The sequence below is a fragment of the Ostrinia furnacalis genome, unplaced genomic scaffold, assembly GCF_004193835.3.
Source record: "Ostrinia furnacalis isolate ACB-3 unplaced genomic scaffold, ASM419383v2 OfSCF6657, whole genome shotgun sequence".
Classification (NCBI taxonomy): Eukaryota; Metazoa; Arthropoda; class Insecta; order Lepidoptera; family Crambidae; genus Ostrinia; species Ostrinia furnacalis.
Window position 1 is genome coordinate 145,754 of NW_021136896.1, and position 26,013 is coordinate 171,766.

At 36.9% G+C, this 26,013-nt stretch overlaps 1 protein-coding gene across 2 annotated transcripts in view; it reads left to right on the top strand.

The window, feature by feature from the left end:
- Nucleotides 1–26,013, top strand: part of Gk1 (Glycerol kinase 1) — a 127,809-nt gene that overhangs the window by 96,210 nt on the left and 5,586 nt on the right. The window contains exon 8 of one of the 2 annotated variants that reach the window (XM_028318090.1): nucleotides 15,881–15,967. The exons of the other annotated variant lie outside the window; for it this stretch is intronic. Coding sequence (XP_028173891.1) covers nucleotides 15,881–15,952 — 72 coding nt within the window. The 3' untranslated portion in view covers nucleotides 15,953–15,967. Of the gene's footprint in view, nucleotides 1–15,880; nucleotides 15,968–26,013 lie in introns of those variants that run through there. 2 annotated transcript variants of the gene reach the window in all.

Sequence of the window (26,013 nt, forward strand, 5' to 3'; positions counted from 1 at the left end):
GGCATTGATTTTGAGTTAAATATCACCCCTTTGCCTCCGTTCTTGCATTGTCGTACATTGGACGTGTACAAACATAGTGACATGAATTATTGTTACTGGTTCTTTTATCTCTTTCCGTTGTTGTCATTAATCAGCAACGGAATATGCATTTAATGGGTGCTTCATGTTATTAATGCTCCGGTGGCAGGGCCCTTGAAGTTGCGGTTCCTAATAAAAGTGTTATTTGCATTAATATTATTTAAGGCATTCGAATCCAGACTGTTAAATATTATGTTTATTTAAATAAAGAAAAATAGATAAATTTAGCATTTAGCAATAATTTGTTAATTATTGTAGTGATATTACATATTTGCGAGCATAATAACGACAATCTAAGAGATGTTGAATACCTACTCAACTCTGAAAAAATTGTCAAATGATTGACGTGGCATCGTATGAAAAGAGACATCAATCAATCGTATTAGGAACATTTATCGACGTATGATTCCATAAGTGGTCATTTAGGATAGGTGAAAGCAACAATCCGAACATACATCCGGTGAACTTATTTTTAAACGGCATTAATGTTGTATACAGAATTACCTGCTTTGAACTGTTTGTCAATAGGGTAATCTGTAAACACAAACTGTTAAAATCCACTCTTTGACGGTGCGACGGTTGAGTTTGCTCAGGTGCACCCTTTGACAATAACCACGACAGGCATAAGCCTCTTCAATACTATTCTAATAGTTTTTTACTCTATCATTGGACATGCGAAATACCCTTTCGTGTGATATGCATATGGTGAGTAGGTACATACCTCAATATTATCGCAGATTTGAATGGAACTTCCCTTCTCTTTCCTTATTCGTTTAAATGATAATGATACTTATAATAATATTATGTTCAAAATTTCGTACACGTTTAAATATATCACAACATAAAGTGCATATAACCTATACCTACTTGAAAACATTACAATTATCTAGATATCATAACGCGGTTTCGGTACGTCAAACATCGCGCAGATTTAATAAACCTTTATTTGAATTCCCACCCATTAAACAATTTAACGAGCTATGGAACGCGGTAATGCTAAAATCCCACAGGCTTACTAAGTAAGTCAACGCTGAAAAAAAACACAATATGTTCACATTGCTTTGTCCTTTTATTCATATTTAATCTCTATCTCTGTCTACAAAAAACAATGATTTCACGGTACAGCATTAACGCATGTAGGCATAACAGAGAGGCGAGCCAGCCATCCCAAAGTAAACACAAGACCATATATTAAAATGTTGTCAATCCTATTTACAGACATTTTACTCTGTGTTTATCTTATAAATCTATTGTGTGCATGGCGGTCGAAATTATGGGATTCTGTGTCAATATTGACGCGAAGCGGGTTTGTCGGCCGTTGCATTTAACACGTCCCACCGTGGCAACGCAGGATATGAATGCAGAGTAGTTGTGGTGCACTTACGCCGCGATAGATGGCGTTGCGCGGTGTGTACTCGCCGCTCCGAATGGGACAAAATACGGGATTGCAATGGCGGTACGCGCTTTATTCAAGAGCTTAGCAAATTAGTTAGTGTTAATTAATTTTACTTGTAAACTATAGTAAACTGTTGAATTAGCCAAATGAACTTCTTTAATCACTAAGTATAATAGTAGTAGCGAATTTAATTTTGATACCTTTATTATAGTGAAGGTTTTTTGAATTTAATTAACTAAACATTGTATTTGACGACAATCAAAATTATGAGTAAATTAACTACCAAAGTAAACAATCTTAAAACAAATGTAAGATCACGTAAGTTTTCCTACTGCCTTAAAAACTGGGATATTATCTTCATCAGAAGAAATTCTTACTTATTTGTTTGCTCTCATGTAACTATTTATTTTAGAGCCAGCTGATGACGTTGAAAAATCGTTTTAAACAATTAAAAATATACTAGCTTGAACCGTTATTACATTCGCTTAAAAGCTAACTGCTAATCTCTACAATTTGAATACTTTGTGAACCTATTTCTTGTTAGATTTTCAGTATTTAATCCCTAATCGGACAAGATAGCATTTAGTGATCTTTAGTTCACCGGACACAATCAAAGCAACAATAAACACACACTAATCGACTTTATTTGAACCAATCAGTGAAACATGACCATCATAGGTATCGGCCAGAAAACAAATTACCTACCTGATGCAATTTAGCTACCGTGCAGCATAATGGGATTTGGGCATCACTCAAATGCACAAATGCACCAGATTCAACGACCTAATAGATGAGGTCGACCAAAATTAGTTTAGCTGCCCAGCATTCCGGATTTGGCCGCATAGGGATTATCACAAGTGTTCATTATACAATGGGGTTGATAACGCTTAAAAAGAGACAGCGCTGAAACTAGTGCTGAGTCACGATTGTCTTACGTAACAAAACAAAAGATACTTTTTATTGGTCCAAGTCAGTCCGTTGCTTGACATATCTGTACTCGTACAAGCTTTTCTTTTCCAATCACTTAAGCTTCAGCCAAACCAACGCGATCAGCCGGCATGCACGAAGGCGATCAGACGTCGTGTATGAATTGAATTTATAGCGATGAGTTTACATCAACGCGTCCTGTCATTTTGGTCGCGGCGATCTATGCAGCGTCTGCACTTAGTGGTCAACGATCAGTGGGTCTAGACAAAGTGCAAATTTTAACCGCAAACCAGTCGTAAAGTGGTCGAAAAGCCCCTTTTTTGTATGGAGTTTTGACGGATTCGATTTTTGATTCGATCAACAAGTGCGTTTTGTCTAGGGGGGCAGATCGTACCGTTCGTCGCTATGACGTTTCTGTTTTTTTTAAATCATAGATATAATAAAGCCCACATAGATAGTACGATCTGTTAAAAAGGTTTTACAAATTAAAAATGAATTAATCATAACATGCCACTTATTTTTCAACTCGGGAAATGCTTTGCGCATACGGACTGGTCGATGGGGACGGCCAGTGGGTTATGTGAGACTCTCCCCGTTTGCTCACACGGATTTTTTTTTCTCGTGCAAATTATTGGAGATATTATTTTTTCTTCATATTATTCTTTTTCTTATATTTTTCTTTATTCTTATTACTTTATTTTTCTTTTTCTTTCTTTTCTTTTCTTAATCTTTTCGATTTATATTTCTTTAAGATCTTAAAAACTAACATGCATTAAACAAGCTTTATTGATAATGCTTATCCATTTTTCAGACTTTCATGCAAAATCTGGTTTTTCGCTTATACTATAAACATGCGGGTCTTGAAATAAATTATGCAGTGCTTTTTTATTTACATTGTAAAAAGATAAATTAATGTGACAAAATGTGGGACACGAATAGTTTTGACACAATTCACAATGTTCATTAAGAATAACCTTTCAAGACACAAGTATACAATTCATTACTAATGAGGCAATAGTCATAATAATTACAATAAAATCAATCAAAATAAGTTACATTATTACTATAAATTCATTAAAATAACCATAAAACTAACCAACCACCCACCCGAAGGGGCATCAAAATCTGACCCAGCAGTTTTGAAAAAAAAAGCAGCAAAGCACTAAAATATAAGAAGCTAGTAAAACAACTTTTATTTACTTTTCATTTAATATATTTTATTCATCAATAATAATAGAGTCTTAAAATTCAGCTGGACGTAATATACATTCTTCAAACCTAGCCCAAGACAGATACCATAATAATATTATTGTCATAATGTGACTGCAGCATCCTAGAGTACGCATGCCAGAATGCTTAAGTGCATCCAACCCACGCCTGTTGTCATCTACCAAAAGGTAGCAATTATAAATTCGCGCGCGCGCATGTCTTGACTGAATCTTGCCTCTTAGAAGCCAAGATCCGTCGATACCGTCTTCTCTAAGGGCAGTGTTCAGTTCTTCATTGTGTCTATACAATTCGATATTATACGTTCCATTTCTTACATGTTCGCTGTAATAGCTTCGGGCTAGTTTTACTTGGTATGTGCTTAAAGCAAATATAATAAGTTCGCTTTCAGTTAAGCGTGGGAAGTTATTTAATGCTGGTAAGTGTCCTGACATACTCTGGAACGCCACACGTTGTCTATTTAAATGATTTGCGTTAACAAACCTTCCTAGCGAATTCTCCAGATTCATCCTCTCATTAAAATTCTGTCTACAAAAAGAGGGAGGTAGAATGAATCACTTATATAGGTTCGTGAAAGGCGTTGATTAAAGCAGCTGCTATCCTAAAATATTCAAACATGTGAGCCATAGCGCAATTGAAGTACTCTTGGCGAAATAACTTAAAGTCGCGTTCATTCACGACTTCCACAGGCCATCGGCCACAAGCAATCGTATTCATTTGACAGTTCAAAACGTATGTCAACGATGTCAAGAATATCGAGCACTGTTTAAATCGTAAGGCAAAATCGGAAGTCCATAAAACATAAGCAATTCAAATATATTTTTTCTCGAAACTCGGCCAGATTTTGATGACTCTTCGCACGTGGATGTAGTTGAGGTACTATATAAATACCACAGCAGTATCGCTATTGGTTCACGAACCACTTTCACCCAGTCTCCTTTGGTATGAAGTTAGCTGACACCCTGGATTAACACGTAGGCTACGTATTAACCGCGCGTAATACCGCGGGGCATCAATCTCCAATCCATATGCCTGCAAAAAAGTCACCACTTTTGAGCTAGTATACCTAAAGCATTTTCGACAACTCTCCTTGCTCTACAGAGTCGTTTGTTATATTTGGTAAATCTGAGGTTGTCTCTTGTTTGCCGATATGGGAAAGGGCGCATTACCAGTACACATGGGAGCAAGTCTTGGCAACCAGGTAATGGCCTGTTTGCTGGGATATACATTGAATGTTTGTTCCAAACGACGCACGGCCCACAGCTGATTCTTCGAAAATACGACTGTCGCTATTTTTCCCACATGCTCCCACGTCAATTGCAATGACGTTGTAGTGAGGGTCTACAATTGCCGTCAGCACATTTTTTTTAAAATATGAAAAGTGGTCTGATCCAATGTTTTTTTATGGTAACGTGTTTTCCATCAACGGCTCCTTAACAATTTGGAAACCCCCAAATAGAATTGATGTCTCGTACAGAAGCTTCCCAGATTTGTTCTGTCGGCTCAAGCTGACACCTTGTTCCTGTTGTATCGGCTGTAATTTTTCAAACAAGACTATTATATGCATACTTCTTTTATAATCGAACTGTAGAAAATCCGATTCTAAAAGAGTGTGCAATAAATAGGTACCTAAGATCCGAAAAAAAGGCAAATGGCCGACATTTAAATAAGATTATTACAGTAGGTAGAGTAATAATTCTCAGCATTGGACTTACTTTAAATTACTGTTTTATTAAAACTGTTATACATCCACAGTCGTTCTTCTGGTGATATTAGAATGCGAAAATTTTTATACTCTTTGTAATGGAGTCTCTGATTAAATTGAAAAGTTCATCTAATCATTCAATAGACATTCGATAGTAAATGAAAAAACGCTTCTCATCTTCACGTATCTTCCAGTACAAGGTATGAAATTCACCATCCCTTTCTTTGGTTTTATTAATATCGTGAACCCATGTTCTTGTTCTTCTGAAAAGCGAAAAAGAATACAATGAGGCGTTATCAAGTAATATCGAGCGTATTGATTTGACTGACTTACTTCTCTTCTTTCTCTTCGATCAATGCTGACAGAAAGCTTCTTCAACTCGCTTCGCTATCGGTATCAGATAACATTGTGAAATTGTGATAATTATCTGTAAAATTGTGACAGTGTGCGTGACAGTGACAACCTGTACACGTAGTGATCGCCAACGCGGTTACGGCAGTGTGAAACAACCTTTGCACGCGCAGTGGTCGTCATCGCGGACGCGACCTGCACGCGTTGGTGTGGCTGAAGCTTTAGAACAACTGTGCGTTCAGACGCTCTATATTGCTAGACTAGAGAGCTCTCCCACGCTCACGCTAGACTTGATTCAAAGCTTCAAAAAGTGTGATTCCGCAGTGAAGTCTCTTTTTTAAAATCTTTAGTGAGGGCTTCCGTTAATATTCGTGGGGGTGCACGCTGCTTTATTTTTCGATGCAGAACCGCGCGCCAGTTGTAGAAGAGGTCCATTATAATCTAGGTAGGTATTCATTATTTTTCACACGGAATCAAAAATGATACAAAAGGTAATTTATTTACATTTCGTCTTTGATGAGTGAAAACCTCGTAAGTCGAAATTTTACCAAAAACACTTTTTAATGTAATAATAAGTAAGCAAACCTCAACAAACGTTTCGAGCTCACCTATATTCAAATGTTTCTTTGTATGTATCAAAAAACCGGGAACAGGTTTGATACAAAAATATTCAGGATTTTTGTGTCTCCTGAAAAAAAAATTGTTTTCGGTATTTTACGGTTTTATTCGGATAGATAGAAAATGGTTATAGTTTATTCTTAAAATAATGTTAAAAATAAATTGTCTCATATTAGGAAATCTTGAAAGACAAATAGACAATAATACACTACTTTCTCCTTCTTTATTACACTGGGTTAACCATAAACTCAATTAACGAGTCTTCCAGTGACTTGGTCTACTTTTGGCTTGGTCCACGGGCCAAGTCGCTAGATTGAATTGTAAAAATGTCCAGTAACTGCGCCTACCTTCAATGTTGTTATTAATAAATTAAAACACCAAATCGACAAAAATGTACTCTGAGAGCCCAGTTGCCGGAAGAAAAAATATTTAAAAATTCAATCCAGCGACTTGACCTTTGGACCAAGTTAAAAGTGGGCTAAGTCGCAGGAAGACTCAAATTAACGAAAGCCCAATAAGTGGGGCTACTTGCTTGCGTTGCGATCTATCCATCCCTCTCATCTCACTGAATAGCCAGATGTAGCGCTACCGACCGACACCGAAAATTAGATGTAAAATATATTAGCGATAGTTTAGTCCTCGTGTTCTAATAGACGCGCTAAGTCTTAACGTTATTTCCTAAGAATACTAGGAGAAAAATGTCTTAACTTCTTATTAAAAATCCAGCCTCATCTGTTTACCGACTACCCAAGTGCAAAAAGCGTCGAGCAGGCAAATAGTTTGCCAATTGCTTTTTGATGACTATTCACAATTGTCATATAAAGATATACAAAAGGGTGCATCAAGCGTCTCCATTGAACAAAGAGTTATTCGGTAAAAATGTGGTATGTCGGCAGACGCTGCTGGGACGTCATTAGCGAGCGCCCGGCCTTTCTAATGCCTAACTGCGCGCCGCCCCCCATTGTCGCAGTAATAATGAGCAAAATGAGCGACCAACGATTAAGACTGCTGTTTCGAAAATATCGAAGAATATTTTTCAGACACGAAAGCGCTTAATGCGCTTTATTTCGGTCTGTGAATAGATTTGTGTGATTTGTTTTAGAAAGAACCGTTGCTTGTTTTAGTGATTTTCCTTTCAGATAAGTAATTAGTTCTTTGAAAAATGTGTGATAAATGCACATACTAAACGACCTACGGTTTTGATGTTATTTGGGTGAACTTTTAGTAGGAAAAATAAGCGTTGACATGTTTTGAGATGTGTTAGGGGGCTCCTCGATGCGAAGCGAATGGGGCTCGCAGTGTTTGTATTCGTGAGATTTATCATCATTGGCGGATAAGCTTTGTCCAAAGTGAAGGTCATGATGAGCAGAGTATTCATTCACGTAATCTTTTTTACGTTTTTCGCTGAAATTGAGGCTTCAAGGTTTGTGAATATCCGCAACTCTATTACTTTGAGAGTGAAGTGTAAATGTGGGTGTAGTGGCTTGCTGCATCTGGCCTTGATGAGCGAGGATCGTGAGTTAAATATTCCAGGCCACTATGCGGCGAGATTGACACTGAGTATCTCTTCCTACCGACATGGGCGAGCAAGTAGTTCTCGTCATGTGTACTGTACTATAATGCATAACTGTAATATGATGTTTATTTAAATTTTAGCGTTATGAGTTGCATCTCAAAATAATTTGAAAATTATATTTAATTTTATTAAATTTCCGCCTTAGGCAGTTCGATTTTTTCAAGTTATCTATTACTTATAATAAAACTGTAGAGAGGTCAATTCTGTACATGAAATATGTTTCCAAAATAACTATCAGGGGGTGATTAGTGATCGATACTGATGCCAAAAATGCAATCAGTAAAATTTTTGTCTGTCTGTCTGTCTGCCTGTCTGTATGTTCCTTATAGAAACAAAAACTACTCGACGGATTTTAACGAAACTTGGTACAATTATTCTTCATACTCCTGGGCAGGTTATAGGATACTTAGGAATTCCCACGGGAACGGGAATCAGCGGGAAAATCCTTTTGTATGAAAAATCTAAACCGCTTAAGTTAGACGCTTGAAATTTGGCATGCAGGTACCTTAGTAAACTTAAAGCTTAGTTACAACAGGATATTGCAAAATTCCCACGGGAACGGGAGTTAGCGGGAAAAAACATTTGTATGAAAAAATCTGAACCGCGTAAGATAGATGAAGGGGGGGTAAAACGAGATCCACGCGTACGAAGTCGCGGTCGGCCGCTAGTTTGTAATATGATGTGCCATGAGAAGAGTTTGCAACAAAAAAAATACATCCAAGTTTTGTATTATCAAATCAAAATAAGGGTTAGGTAATGTCCGTGAAAAGTCACATGTTAGGAGCTTGCATTCTGATAACACAAGCTATTTGTTACGATCCCGATCATTGTCGTACCGCCGACCCAGTCGAACAACTTCCATTGATTGGGTACGATTGCGAATAACTTACGGTAACTACAAAAATAACTCTTACGGTCGGCTAGTCTCTACAAGAGTACAAGATAAACACTTGAATCATAATTTCCATTATCTATCGGCGATCGTTATTTTCACAATGGCATGGCTGGACATGGACTATAGGTTTACATTGTGTTTGTGAATCACTCTACTTTTGTAACGACTAACCGAGCACAAACAGTCGGACGGCATGACAGTATGCGTAACAGTATACATAGAAAGCCCTCGTAATGTTTGCCTTCGTGTGATTTATTGGCTTCGTCGGATTTAGAGACACGCAGGGACTACGCGACGATGCGGTGTTGCGTTACGTGCGGCTATTAGGAACACCCCCACCCTTGCAATATTGGATCACGGCCCATCAAGAGTTGATAATCAAACCCCAATAAACATGGGGGCACGCTTTTAACAATGGTAACTAATGGACTTCATTTTCCAACGGAAAAAATAATTTCACACAAACTTTGAGTACGTAGGCATACTAATTATGAAGGTTTTCCATATGAGTGTAAGTTTATGTTATCAGCATTTTATCCCATAAGACATTACACAATGTGTTATAATGTAACGCGACACTCTGACCGCAGTTAGGTATTATCTAAAATAATCAACAAGTCCCCATTGAAGGTGGCATTGGTAACCGCCGGTCGGCCGCGGCGCGGACAATGAAGAGGAGGGAACCGGGTGTCATCTGCTTTCAACATAATTAAAATCACTTTAAATAATGCCACTAAGCGGCCGACCCTGCCATGGTTTTATTTTAAAAAGTGCTATTAGCATTAAATTTAGTTTTGCGGATGATTATGTCGCGCTCAGGCCTTGGAGGACATTAACCGCTCACGATTTTTGTGAATTATTGTTCCGGCCGCACACCCTCGCCTTTTATTACAAGCTTATTCCGATTTTTGACTATTCTGCTTGATGTGTCGTAAAGATTAATATTTTTAATTGATGTATAATAAAGAAGAAGAAGTAGACTTAATGCTACTGCGTGCTGAGCACTGTTTTTTAATACGTACGAGTACGTCTGTGTAATTATGTAGTTTGTTGGTACTTTTGTGAGAAAATTACTCAAAGAGAGTTATTGTATGGTACGTGGCAAAACTGGAGTCTGCCACTGAAAATACCTAAAAAGTGGATTATTCAAGAAAACAGTTTTAGATTTCTGTATAATTTATAAACCTTTCAATTAAATCAATCATAGTATAAAATTAACTTACCTATATTAACTACTAGATTTTCGCCCGCGGCTTCGCCCGTGTGGAATTTTTCGGTTTTTTATATAACCTATAAGTATGTCACTCAGCAATAATGTGGCTTTCTATTGATGAAATAATTTTTAAAATCGGACTTTACCTCTTTATAATATTAGTATACAGGGTGTTAGGTAAATGGGTATATGAGCCGACACTAGCCCATGTTAACATGGTCATATAAATGGTATGGTGAAGTCATAATTTTATATTTTTAATTTTCATACAATTTTTTAAAATGCAGAATGATTGCAAAATAATTAAAATGCAGATATCAATTTTTTTACTTCACCATACCATTTATATGACCATGTTAACATGGGTTAGTGTCGACTCATATACCCATTTACCTAACACCCTGTAGAAGTAATATTGCTTACGTTTTTCGGTTTACTGAACTTGTTCACAAACAAAGTAGCATTGTTAATTCATAGTGGATTTAATTAAAAGTAGTCGATTAAACTCCTCGACATAGCGCCACCTACACAAAGTAAAACACGTGCAATCAGAACATAAAGTGCGCTCAGAACACGCTTATCGCCCGATCGGGCGCTAAGAGTCGGAAAGAAAAACAATCGCCTTCGGGATTCTTTTAATTTATCCGTCGCAGTTTTAAATCGGTGTTAAGATTCAGCAGTCGTAACGTTTTTTCAATTATCGGCTTCGATCTCTACGCGGGCTTACGATAGCTACTGAGCCTCCAACACGCCAACACTTGAGTCTGATAAAAGGAAAAAAGGTGCCCTAAAACTTACCTGCCAATCGAATTGAATTTTGAACCTTAAGGTAAATAACTATGTGCTTCTATCTAGACGGATAATATCGTGTTAAGTATTTTTAGACTGAAAATCTGTCCATCATGGGCCGCATTTATTTGAGTGATGATGATTTCGTTTAAAGGGAAATGCAAAACGGTGTCGCGCAAAATTAATAAACTCAAATGTAGCTGGACTGCTGCTGAAGTGCGCTATGCTGTCACAGCTAGTATTTTTGTAACCTGTGATTTGAGTTTTATATTTGACTCAATATTTTATAGTCTTTGACGAATAAAGTATTCAATTTAAACCTCAAATACTTACATACAGTAGTGTTCCCAGTGGGGTCAAAAATGTTGTGATGAGCACGAATATTTTATTAATAAAGTCATTTATAATAATTTCAGAAGTTAAGGTATTATGTTGAGATTTGGACTATTCAAAAGGAGAGTTCAAAGAATTAAAATATTTCCAGCTACATTTTTTCACACAAAAGGCAAAATTAACTGAATTACGTATTCACAAACGATGCTTGCTTATGTAAAACAGCAAATTGAACGCACAGCGTTGAATAGAGCTCTGTGATTGGTTCGTGTGTCACCCTGTGCGTCCACGCGCACTGTGAGACCGCATAGTAATGTTTGTGAATACGGGCATTAATACTAGCAGTTTTATAGTCTGTAACTATAAAGTTGTATAATAAGTAACAAGAAAACTAATACTTTGCGGATACTTCGTTACTTTATTCACATTTCACAGGAATCTAGCGTGATAATTGCGCTCTGGAATCAGTGGACTAAATACGGATCTCTTTCACCTCTTATACTTCGGAATTAAGAGAAGAAGGAATTAGGAATGTGAACGAAGCCTTATTATGCGCTTGATTTTAGCCGTGTTATCAATTAATTAATGACACTATTAAAACATGTGCAGCATTAGCTAGAACGTTCGCTTCAATTGAAAAATACGAATGAGTTTTGTCATTTATTACATCATCATCACTTGAGATTTCAGACTGAAAAACTGTGAGAACGACAACAGCTTGCTAGTCATAACATTATTCACATATTTATAACATTGAACAGAGTACAACAAAAAGGGAAATTAATATGTAGCATTCTGCGACTTAAAAATAAGTAAAAGTCTCGCTACTGATGCTGCGCTTGTAAGTAATACCTACCACAGGTAATACGTATGATCTCCATTAGGAAAGTATGATCCCAGCAGCGTTGATTGCGTCTTCGTGTTTAAGTTGTAATCAATCGTGCTTCCGGCTAGGAAGAAATCGTACTTCAATCGCCACCAAAAAATAGTTCAGGAAAAAGTTTTAACTATAATATTACCTTTAATGATGTGGTCGGTCCACCTTGTGGGTGGACGTCCCACGCTGCGTTTTCCGGTACGCGGCCTCCACTCCAGAACCTTGCTGCCCCATTGGCCGTCAGTTCTGCGTACTATGTGCCCTGCCTATTGCCACTTCAGCTTGCTAATCCGTCGGTAGGTGCTGGACGCTACCAACCGGGCAACATGGAAAGCATTGGGGGAGGCCTATGTTCAGCAGTGGACGTCCTAAGTATGGCTGAGATGATGATGATAATGATTACCTTTAAAATGGTACCATTTTTATTTATCTTCTATTAGTCATTTAGTTCTTACGTTCGCTCATAACAAATAGGGTGATTCCATACTTTGGCTCGCGAGTGTATTTCAAATAGGGATTTTTTTAAACTAAAATAGCGCATTTTACATTTCAAATAGACCTTTAATGTAGAGGCCGTGTAGTTTTGACTGGGTAGAGTAGTAGCAAAGGAATGCAGATTTTTTGAAATTCTATTCAGATTTTTTGGCTTCCGATGCAAATTAATTTAGCCTCTCCCTGTCACTCGATTTGCCTTTACAAAGTGGCGCGATTTTTTCCTCGTCTAGCCTGGCTAGCACAAAGTGCCGAACGTTAGCGTTAGGTTAAAAAAAGGAAAAAAAAAACTTAAATACACGCGGACTGTGTACTTTGTCCGTTGCCTAAAACACGAACATGCATATTCAGTGGCGATAGGTAAAGCTTTGATTTGCATAAAGTATTGAAACTGCTTTTTTAGAACGTGTGGTTAAGGGAATAATGATGTGGAACCAATGTTTAACATACTTAGGCTATATTTAACTAACAAACGATTGGCCGCTAAAAAATAAATCATACTAAAATCACCTAGCTGTTTGAAAGTTCTCTGACTATTGGTAGATTTTTAAAGAAGGTACAATTTACTAAGACGTATTTTAGATTCAGTCCGTTTCAGTAACTTGGTGACATTGGCATGGTCACTTTATGCAAAAAAAAGGTTTAAGTATCAGCAAAATGTTATTTTAGCGATCTCATTGTTATCCCTAGGTTTATACTTAAATCATTTTAAATGTTTTAATTTTCATCCTTAACAGTTTAATATTATATAAGGTTTTTTACTACTGTCTATCCTGTGATTATGTTTTCTAACTGCTGGTCGGATGCACCACAAATCGGCGGCTAATCGGTGCGGTGAATAATCATATTGTGAGCGGCTGACTGTTCTGAGCACTCTGCTGAACACTGCAATACGGCTATCCTGTACCGATACTCGGTTACGAATCTATACTCTAGAATAAATACACATTTCAGCCAACCAAGAGCTTGAGTTTATCGAGTTTTGGAAGTTTAGGAACACTTCTTAATCCGCGTTTCTGTAATGTGACTCCACTGCCCAGTCTGTTTTGCTTTGGCTCTGTAACTATTTTCAGCTTTTTTAACTTTTTCTTATAGTTTAGAATACTTTTAAGTAATTAGTAAGAATTACTTTTAATAAACCTACAAGTTCCAAGTAGGTATCAGAACAGAAGTGACCAAATATCGTAATACTAGCAGCAACCAATTTAGTATAGGTATATTGCAAAACTCATCGAGCTAATAAGACTCCTGAACTCGAGGTAATAAAATTCATCCGAAGTATAAAACTTTACGGTATAACTAAACACACCACGCTATGTGGCTTTAATACCGAAGCACTATCTATAATTAAACAATGGCTGTGACCCACGCCCTTCCATTACAACCCAACAGTGACGTTTAACACATTCAGATAATCTCACTAAATCGCCATAATCTCAACTTGGGACGAAACTTAATTCAATTCCACGTTAATTTACTTATTTGAAAATGAGAACACCCGCGATATAGTTATCAGGGCGAGCCCCTTGGGCATTTAGAGGATCATCTGGATTGCCTTTTTATGAATACATCTACTATGTAGTAGATATGAATTTGGTTTGTTTATTTGTGTAAAATGTTAAATTTATGTAGGCAAGGATAATAATTTAACCATGTTTTCAATACGTAAAAGCTTTAACTTTAATCAACTCTAGGTTTTATATTGATTTAAAATTAAGTTGCTTCTAAATGATTAACGTAATTTCATTGCGTTTAATCACAGTAGGTTTAATTGCAGATCGAATTACCTGAATGAGTATTAGGAAAATGAAGAAAATATGTTAATAAACAGCTTTAATAAAAAATTGACAGCAATATCTTTGTACTTTTTATAATGACTGAAACGTGGGCGTAAATGGACATAAGTTGGCGTTTACCGTAATCGCCTATTATTAATATCCGTCGGAGATTTTGGATGATTTTAATGGCATTATCTTAAATAAATTGCTTTTGAATGAACGAAGTAGGACTTAGTAAATAATTGTCTGTTTAGCCGGTAGCTGTAACAAATAATGTAAATGATAGAGCAATGCCGGATATTTTTTATACCTACTTTAGTGTGCACAAGAATGATAAATCTCATTATTTAAATCAGTACAAAAGATAGGCGAGGAGCTGCAAGTATTTTTAGGTTGCGTCAGATCGCTCGGTCGGTGGAAGATACGTCGTTGTGTCGCCGGCCGCAAACGCCGCCTGACGTTAACAAATTACATCGGCTGTCAACTTTCTGAAACAATATACGAGTTGGCGTTTAACTTATCTTGGAACTTTTCGTCTCGTGTAGATAAAATGTTGTAATACTAAAATGTCATTATGCTTAGCTGAGAGGCCAGTGCTCGAGCCGTAAGTCACACAGTAGATAATATTTCACTGGACGTGGTACGGCCACCGGCTGCACAGACGCTATCGTTTCAGTTAGTATCGCAGTTACCGAAGCGATTTGTTATTTTATCTCCATCGAGTTCGTTACTTTGTTTGAGGTTGATAGGTCAACATTAAGGTATCGTTTGTGTAATCTACCCTAACTAGGTATTTATTTATTTATAAAACCAACAGACAAAACTTCATTTAATGTTATATCAATAAATTTAGCATTCCCATTAAAAACAACATGTAGAAACCATGTTAGCATAATAAGCGTGTTAAAAAACAAATGTGAAATTAAAAGGTATAATTTTGCATCAATTTTAATATTCATAGTCTGAATCGGCAAAGTGATAGAGTTAGCGACTCGCGTACATAAATAATTAACAAACACTCCAGTTAGCAAGTTCGTAATTAGAAGCCGACTGCTACTACTTACTAAACACTTCGCTAACTCACCAACACATGACGATAGGCAAGTAATACTTTATTCATGGTAGATAAATAACAAACACGAGATTACTCACAGAATTTTAAAAACTAACATTAACGTTATTTAGAAGTACTACCTACTCTATCTGATGTTTATAATTTTGAATAGGATTAAACTAATCTGACAGAAGTCTAAGCGAGATGGTATCGCGGACAAGTCGACTTTTTTACAGTAACATATTGCCTTTTTAGACAAACGGTATACGGCGCGGCCCACGTTCCTTGACAATCGGTGGGCCGTCTTAAAAAACTAATCACATACGTTTTTTATGGGAGTGAAGCTAGAAGTGATTTGTCCAGAGCAATCTATCATTCAAGCACTATGGGAATAATTAGTGTCAGCGCGCGCATCCGGACGGAGTGCGAGCCAACAATGAACCGCGTGACGCACCATTCAAACAAACCATTAATAATTTTGAACGCTAGTTTTTCTAAGACGGATTCACTCTTGTAAATAAATGGTACAGCGGATTCTTAACTACCTACTTACGGAGACATTTTTTCACAGCAACGAGCCGTTATGCGGCTAATGTCACCGGCGCGCTTGAGAAGCGGCAATTTGGACGTCAACTTGCTATGAAAAGGTGCATAATAACTAAAGGTATAAAGCTTTTAAATAACTAACGATGTCGTTTGCGTGCGCGAAAGTTAAATAAACATTAAAAAGTATTTAGCGATAAAAGGCGAACCGTCGAATAGTTGTACCTATTAAAGATGCTGCGGCGTTCGTTCAAATACTTAACACAGAAAAATGTTAAAAATGGTTGAGGGAGCGCAAACGGTCACGGTCGCACACCACGTTTTGTATGAACCGAAGCGGTGTGAACGACCTCCGTTTCATTCCAAGATATATTTTAATACGCATTTTAATAAAGCTCGTATTGTTTAGGCTATGTCGGAATACATTAGCTTATGTCGTTGCCGCGAACCGCTTCAAACACCCGGAATTTTAATAGTAATTAAACATGCAGCCGTAACAATGTAAAAATTGTTTCTGTTTTCCATGAGATTATGTTAAGCTCCATTAAAAGTGTATTTGTTTCCACTTTATTATGCGTTAATCTTTATTCGACTAACTTATTTTGCCAAATTAAGAACTTAGTTTAGGCATACTTAACATTAATAGAATGTAAATGTAAAAATGCAATGATTTCAATCAAGTTGGTCGTGATTTTTAATTAATTAATATATCAGAACTATTAGAGGTGTTACTGGCAACTCAACACTAGGCAAACCCGTAAGCTTTTAACATTAGTACATACTCATATATCAGACACGAAGCTTCTTCACAAAAACGTAACTGTGAAAATTGTTCTAGACTATTCCACAATAAAAATAAGAACTCATGATTTTGCACGTAAATAAAATTTACGAGGCGAGATAACTTACTAACGAAACTTATTACGGGAAACAGAAAACTAGAAAACATAACTGTTGCATTGTCTTCGGGTGTTATAGCAAATAATAATTAACAAGACACTGTACACACGTCATTTAACCTAAACCAAAAAAATTACACGTCTAAGTATGTACACTTACTTAGCATCATAATTTATGCTAATTAAACTGCTTTAAGCGTAACAACGCAGAATGTTATAACACTTAACGGTTCCGTACACACCTTTAAATTTAAAATGTTAGAAAAACTTTGATTTACGAGGGCTGCACTAAAAGTATCGGGAATGGAATATTTCCACTGTTCCAGTCATATTAAAATCTATTTAATTGCAAAGTCCAGGGTTTTAAAAATCGTATACCATTTATTTATTTAAAAAAAGATTCTCGGTCGTATCACAAGGTCTTGTCAAACTTGTTTAGTCGTTGAGAAAATGGAATTGACTCGAGAAAATTCAAGAGCGATGATTTATTATGACTTTTGAAGTGGTTTAACACAAAAACAGTGTGTTGACCGGATGATTTCTGCATTTGGTAATGAAGCCCCATCCAAAACCACAATTTATCGCTAGTTTCCTGAATTTCAACGTGGACGTGTCAAGCTCAGTGATGATCCCCGTCAAGGTCGTCCAAAAACTGCAGTCACCTAAGAAAACGTTGATGCTGTGCGTAAGCTGATTGAAGAAGATCGACATGTGATATACCGCGAAATTCAGGCAACTTTAGACATTGGCATGAGTCAAATACAAATAATCTTGCATGAACAATTAGGTGTAAAAAAGTTGTTTTCCCGATGGATACCGCATTCGCTCTGTGAAGAGCAAAAAGCAGCTCGCGTTACTTGGTGCGTCAGAACTCTCGGGAGATTACATGCAGGATCCTCAAATGCTGTATACAACATCGTATCAGGTGACGAATCATGGATATACGCGTACGAACCCGAAACAAAAAACCAGTCACGAGTTTGGGTGTTCGAAAATGAATTAAAGCCAACAAAAATTGTTCGTTCACGGAGTGTTGCAAAAAAAATGGTGGCCACGTTTGTCTCCAAAACCGGCCATGTTGCGACTATTCCTCTTGGGGGACAAAGAACGGTTAATGCAGATTAGTATGCTAGCATTTGTTTGCCACAGGTCGTTTCTGAACTCCGTAAAGAGAACTGCAACCGCCGCATCATCCTCCATCACGACAATGCGAGTTCTCACACCGCGCACTGAACAAAAGAGTTTTTAGAGCAAGAAAACATAGAATTATTAGTCCATCCGCCGTACAGCCCCGACCTAAGCCCTAATGATTTCTATACTTTCCCTAAAATAAAGAATAAATTGCGTGGTCAGAGATTTTCATCACCTGAAGAAGCTGTGGAAGCCTACAAAACGGCCATTTTGGAGACCCAAACTTCCGAATGCAATGGTTGCTTCAATGATTGGTTTCGTGTATGGAAAAATGTGTCAAATTTCGCGGAGAATACTTTAAAAAGCAATAAATACATTTTTAAATAGTAATGTTGTTTCACTTCCTTGATTCCCGAAATTTTCAGTGCCGCCCTCGTAATATTTTTAATTTACAGCGTAATATTTTCCAATTTTAGACTAGTCGTATAGAAATACGACTCTACATTTATGCTGAAGTCAATGGTCACAATTACATTAATACTAGTTCAGATAGCTATAATGAAAGATATGCTTGGTTTCATTAGAAACTGACAGCAGAGTTAAGTTGTGTGTGAAGGAGATCCCTAAAAATAATATTAAAAAACTAACAATGGCGATTAACCTCCTCCCAAATATTTCTGAACGGGGCCTTCTCTCATTGTAATAAAGAACTCGTTCATAATTAGCGCTGTATATTAAATATAATGTCTAAAACGTGATAATAAGGAAGTAATGTAAGTAAGATCGTTATAATAAAAAATAGAGATTTCTTTATGTGTACAACTAAGTGAGCGAGCGTCGTATTAATTGCTTTACAGCAGCTGTTAACGTGTATGAAATACAGCTATCCTCGCACCAGGGGGCGTGTTATTATTTTGATTTTGATTTCAAAACACAGGGCGGTTATTCTGAGATATTTTGGAAATTGAATGACAGAACTGTCGACTCATGATGCTCGTTATTATGACTCCAGGGTAGTAACTTTTATCTGCTTATACGACCTGTTTNATGAATTTTTATGACGGATATTAATAAAGTGTTATTCCTTCTTTGAGAGCAAATATCAAAGCAATAAGATCCGGCCTGATTTTTAGGTATCATTGGCGCGATTACACAGAAGCCGCGACTCTGTCGACAGATTTAACGAGTCATCCAAACAACGCCCTCACTGAAATCTTTCACCTGAATATTTAGCTCTTTGAGTAAAAATAAATCTTTCCGTTTCTCGGAATAACAACAGTGTCAAGTCAAGTCGCCTTAGAGCAAAGATTATATTTGTCATCGACGATCGCATTAAGCTCGTTTACGGGGTGTCGCAGACGCGGTAAACGATTTAGTCGGAATAGCGACCGAAGGCCCTCAAACGGAACAGATGTTTTGTCATCACACCACCTTCTCGCTACATATACGCTTTCTTTTCGCCTCAACCAACTTAAAATAAACAAAAAATATACATTTAGAGCGCGTACGTATACTATTTATAAAGCTGTCATCTCAGCTTAAAGACCTAATGAGCCGTTTCTAATATCGTATTGTGGTTCTCATTTGGTTTCCCTGTTTGTTCACGTAATTACTATCCACACGCCTGAGCCGTAGCTTCGTACTTTAAACATTTAAGGGGAAGAACACTCGCGCTCACAATACCTATTAGCATGAGCTGTACACAGTTTTTCTGAGTCGCTTATTAAGTTGTTTGTAATTTATGCCAATAATGAGGTTGTTTTATTTTGTTCTAACACCGGTAACAAAGCACGAGCGCTGTGCTCAATAAACCTAATGGTTATTTTATTCATTTGTTCGGTGTGAACAAGGTTAGTTTTTGCGATGCGTTTCTCACAGTGTGGCGTTCGTGGCGCTAGATTGGTTACAGATGAAGAAGCCATCGTAAGGGTTGGGGCACAGTTGCGCAATATCCGAAACGAGCGCCGAAAGCGCAGAGGATTTGAAAAATATTCCGGCATTAGTCGGCGCGCCACCTGTCCGTTCACACTCGACCTCCGGAATTTTTCGGTATTGCCGATGCAAAGTTTCTCGTTAATATGCAAATTAAGAGTTATCTGCACAGAGGACTCGGGGATTTAGGGTCACTTTCAAATAACGAGAAGTGCTCTGCTAAATGAAAATTGGGACTTCACGCCCTGATTCTGTGCGGACCCGTTTAAAGATTTAGCATAATTATGAGATTATAATACTTTTGTTGTATGTATATGTTTATCGTACTATACATACAGGGTGTTTGGCGCATCGTGTGCCAAAATGATTTGGCGGATAGAATGGGTCATTTCCTATATTTTCAGCCCCCATAACACGTTCCATGTCAGGCGGCTACTTTTATATTAAGTTTTTTAGTAATTTCACCAAAATACCCAAATCGCATCATTTAATTTCGATTTAAAAAAAAACTACTAAGCGTAGCCTCAAAGTAAATATTTTGTTTTGACGTGCATTGATATAGGGTTGCATCAAATCTAAATTTACTGGCAAATATCATCTAGATTTTTTTAATTCAGCTTTGAACTTTTCCGAAAAGTTAAAAATGGACTGAACATTTAAGTTTACATGGCTATAATTTTTTTTTTAAAAGAGATAGNACATGGAACGTGTTATGGGGGCTGAAAATATAGGAAATGACCCATTCTATCCGCCAAATCATTTTGGCACACGATGCGCCAAACACCCTGTATATTAACATATGATTATTGTTAAAATTCATGACGACCAAAATGTAACTAACGAACTAAAAATTTTAATAATGTGTTACACTGCTTAGTTAATTCAAGTAGACTATAAAGAAACACATAAAACTGTTTACTGCCAGCATTGCCTTATTAAGAATACAGCTATTCTTTTGCTTAGTTAGGCATCTTGAGACATATTTGTGGGTTTATAACAAAAGGCCTAATTTTTGGAAGCATTTTGGATAAAAACTTATTTAAGGTTTTATAGACTTGTAATCAAACTCGTCACTGCTTTAATGCACTAATCATCACAACTCTAGAATTAACATCGTAGAGTTTTTAGAAGTTTATAGTTTTTTAGCATGAGTAATGTGCCCTATATAAGTCATTTCAAATAAGACAGTCGAGGTCAGAATCAGAATCGAAAAAGATAAGGCTGAGTTGCACTACCTAACTTTGACCGTAACTATAACGCTAACCGGTGTGTTTTGTATGGAGTTTGACAGATTTTTGACGTTTGTCAAAGTTAAAATACGATGTTACAGCCCAGCCTATACTTTACACTTACTGTGTCAGATTAATAAAAAATATCATTGACACACCGGTCTTCAACGCCAGTAGCGGTTGTGGGTTCGACTCCCGCTGGGGGCAATTATATGATTAGTGTGATATTAGTGTGATGAGGATGAACATTTATATCCGGTTTATGGACGTTATTGGTGTATATTGATATTGTGTATCTACATATTTGTGTTTGTCCTTTGTCTAGTCGCTATTATGGGATAGTTTAGTTTAGGTGTTTGGTGTGATATTTGGGGGAGTTAATATTTTTCAGACGATATATTAATTTGTTTTATTCTAAAATCATCACAGTGTTAAGTATTATACTTTTATCTGGGTCAATTCACGTCACGGGTCACACAGTCAACATTGTCCACAGTCAGTCAGGCGTCATTCTCTCATTCTTTATGGACTGAAATCATGCCAAACTGAGCGTGTAACCGTCTAATACGGTCCCTTTGTCTACTCGAACTATGAAGTAGCAACACTTGGTCACATACAGGGCTGCAGCCAATTACCGCTCGACCGCATAAAGGCTCCGCACAGCCCGCTTCGATGTGGCTGACTGGCAATTAATTCCCATGCGTGCTAAAAAAGATTTATCAAAGGCTCTTGTATGGATTCACCCACCAACCTATTGATTGGCCATACTTAATTTCCACTCAACTACACTGTTTTTTCTTTCATTCGACATGTGAAAGACATCAATAAATTAATAAACATACAATGTAGTCCCGCTTAATTGTTTAAATTATTGTGTACAAATTAACTTGTACCAACAAAGAAAGCATAATTCCACAGTTTTAATTCATGAGAGCTCTAAATATTTCAATGAGATATCTCGTCAGCATTGATTGAAGCCCCGAATTTAATTATATTATGAATAAATTGTACGAAAAAAACGTCATCAATTGTTTATTTGAAATTCCAACAAAATAACATTTAGTCGGTATGACAAAACCAACGCTGGACAGGATTGTTGGCGGAATACTAATATGGCTTAAAGAAGAAATAAAGAATCGCATAATGTTGTGTCGTATTTGTAATATGGACATCGATAAATCATAGGGAACCGACCACAATCGTTCCGATGACATGGTATGCTTACAAAAAATAATACAAGCCATCATTCAGATGCCCCGTAGAATTGGGTGGGAGCATAGCTTCTGCTAGGGTTGGAGTCTGACAGTCAAGTTACTTTAAAAGTGCACAAATAATTACCTACTATCGGCTAAATACATAAATTAAGGATTGTGTCTAGGTCAAATCAGCACTCCCCAAGTACTTTTTATTACAAATATCTACCTACTAGCGTTCCGCCCGCGGCTTCGCCCACGTGGAGTTTTGTCTGTCACAGAAAAACTTTCGCGATAATCGCGCGCGTCGGTTTCAAAAACCAGGACAAAAACTATCCTATGTCCTTTCCCGGGACTCAAACTATCTCTATGCCAAATTTCATCAAAATCGGTTCAGTGGTTTAGGCGTCAAAGCAAGACAGACAGAGTTACTTTCGCATTTATAATATTAGTATAGATTTGATTTACTGTTATAGCAATGGTTTTGATCTGAAAGTTCACTAATCTATACAATACTTGAAGTCATGATGTACGAGTATGTGCTACATGTTCAACGTTCATGCCGTTTGGCAGATCCAACCACGAATAAGACTCGAATATAAGTTTACGTTTTTAAAGCTTACATATTCTTTTTAAAAGCTATTTTTTTAAATCCTGCGCCCAAATCATGTATTTTTTATTGGGTCTAGAGTAATTTACTATTTTTATAAGTTGACGTTTTAGCTCTTACGGGTTATTCATTGAATATATCAAGAAAAGTTCTTATTAGGATCTTAGAAGGTGTTTAATTTACCAGGGTTTTTATTTCCTGTTAACTTCCGAAGTTGGTATGAGATTATATTCGTTAAAATAATTGTTAACATTTCCAAACGCTCTGTTAATGAGGAAGTAATTCATTATTCATTATGTTTTTTCAATTAAAAATTATGGAATGCTTAAATTCTAGTCTGGAAAACGAATCCTAACTGATTATACTGTCAAGTACAGTACAAGTCTGGCTAGCCAATTTAATTATGTTATCAGTCAGTGATTTTATCTGCCACGATTACATGTTTAATTATTATTGTAATATTAGAGGCAAGATTTTATGTGGCAAAAAATTCTTGTAAATCATTGCAATTATCGCGCAAAGATCTGTACTCATCAACTCCATTTTGACTTTGTGAAAAAATATGCGTTTAAACAACGTGTTTGTAACCCAAAAATGTAACGTTTCTATGTTATTCAAAATGTAACCTATAGAAAAATATTTCGTCTGAAAAAGTTTACAAGCTTTGGTTGTATTGCCAACCTTAGTGGAATCACGATTCAAACACAAGCAAAAGACTATTTTATGTTGAATGTTAATATGAAGATCTGTCCCTATTTTATTTATCTATTGTATCTGACTTAAAAAAAAAACGATAAATAAAATTATTTAAGTTTTTTAATTTAGTAATTGAAAATACGAAGTTCGTGATACTATACTCGTACTTTTGGGAAGAATTTTTGATTTACATATTTATGATACTTATTTTAAACTAAACTAGTTTGAATTTCATAGTGTTAAGTGACAAGAGATTCATATGAAAATAAGCAGCACATTGGTACTCCAAGAATTTTGCAAATGTACAGAACAAACATTTAAGTGCATATCACGTTCTTTAAAACGTTTACACATAGTTTGCCTTTGGTGAAATTATCACCACGTGGGGGCACGGTTTAACGTATTTTAAAGTATGCGTACATTCCCTTGACGATCCCGACTCATTGTTCGCGACCACAGAAAGAGCAAAACACCAACGAAGATGGAGATGTCCAATATTTTAGATGGCATAGCAGTCGCCGCTACGAAATCGGAATTCTTGGTTCAAGGATTCCCTCTAAACTTGTCGTGAAAAAACGCCTGTAAATCAATATTCTTAAAGTTCCTAATGGAGTGCACTTTCGATTGCACAATGAGACTGTATCGGGACGTTCGAACAACGCTTTAGTAATCAGGTATGCAATAGATAACCATGTTTTATGCTAATCCTACAAACAGAAACATAACTTACAAATTTTCGAGAGCCTTCGTGAAGTTAATGTTTCGTCTCGAGGAATAGAGCTTTATTACAAGGGTCTATACCCAAGTGTACACACGAAATTAAGAGCAATCAACCCGTAGATTGTTATGTTGACTTTTGCCCGTCATCGGCTATTAAGATTGCTTTGTTATAGAAACATGTTGGACTATTTACACAACACGTTGCTCTCAGAGAGCCTTTGTAAAAATATCTCGGGGTTTTTTACATTCGTTGGTCAGCACATATCGCTCTCACGACTTTGAATGAAATCTCCCAGTCACTTAGCGCGACGTTAGAATTTGCTTTCAATATATATGAATCGTTCCGATAGCTTTATTATACAAACTGAATGACGGCGATATAGACTGGTAGATGCAAGAATGCTAGCATCTTGAGGTGACAATGACTCGTGATTGCCGCATGAGTTTGTTATTGAATTACGAAGCTAAATAGTTTTACTTTGACTCACCAACTAAAAATGTTGATTGGCTAGGTATGGGAGACTCTTTTTCTTAAGTAATTTAAGCAACAGTTTTTTGTTACTGCGAGTACCATAAATATGACATAGACTTTCAAGTGCTTGTGTAGCAAGTTTGAGAATGTGAGCATATTCACTGTTGTTGTACTCTATGAAAAAAATGTGGGAAAAAAGGTAAAAGTACGAGGGCGGCACTGAAAATTTCGGGAATCAAGGAAGTGAAACAACATTACTATTTAAAAATGTATTTATTGCTTTTTAAAGTATTCTCCGCGAACTTTGACACATTTTTCCATACACGAAACCAATCATTGAAGCAACCATTGCATTCGGAAGTTTGGGTCTCCAAAATGGCCGTTTTGTAGGCTTCCACAGCTTCTTCAGGTGATGAAAATCTCTGACCACGCAATTTATTCTTAATTTTAGGGAAAGTATAGAAATCATTAGGGCTTAGGTCGGGGCTGTACGGCGGATGGACTAATAATTCTATGTTTTCTTGCTCTAAAAACTCTTTTGTTCAGTGCGCGGTGTGAGAACTCGCATTGTCGTGATGGAGGATGATGCGGCGGTTGCAGTTCTCTTTACGGAGTTCAGAAACGACCTGTGGCAAACAAATGCTAGCATACTAATCTGCATTAACCGTTCTTTGTCCCCCAAGAGGAATAGTCGCAACATGGCCGGTTTTGGAGACAAACGTGGCCACCATTTTTTTTGCAACACTCCGTGAACGAACAATTTTTGTTGGCTTTAATTCATTTTCGAACACCCAAACTCGTGACTGGTTTTTTGTTTCGGGTTCGTACGCGTATATCCATGATTCGTCACCTGATACGATGTTGTATACAGCATTTGAGGATCCTGCATGTAATCTCCCGAGAGTTCTGACGCACCAAGTAACGCGAGCCGCTTTTTGCTCTTCACAGAGCGAATGCGGTATCCATCGGGAAAACAACTTTTTTACACCTAATTGTTCATGCAAGATTATTTGTATTTGACTCATGCCAATGTCTAAAGTTGCCTGAATTTCGCGGTATATCACATGTCGATCTTCTTCAATCAGCTTACGCACAGCATCAACGTTTTCTTAGGTGACTGCAGTTTTTGGACGACCTTGACGGGGATCATCACTGAGCTTGACACGTCCACGTTGAAATTCAATAAACCAGCGATAAATTGTGGTTTTGGATGGGGCTTCATTACCAAATGCAGAAATCATCCGGTCAACACACTGTTTTTGTGTTAAACCACTTCAAA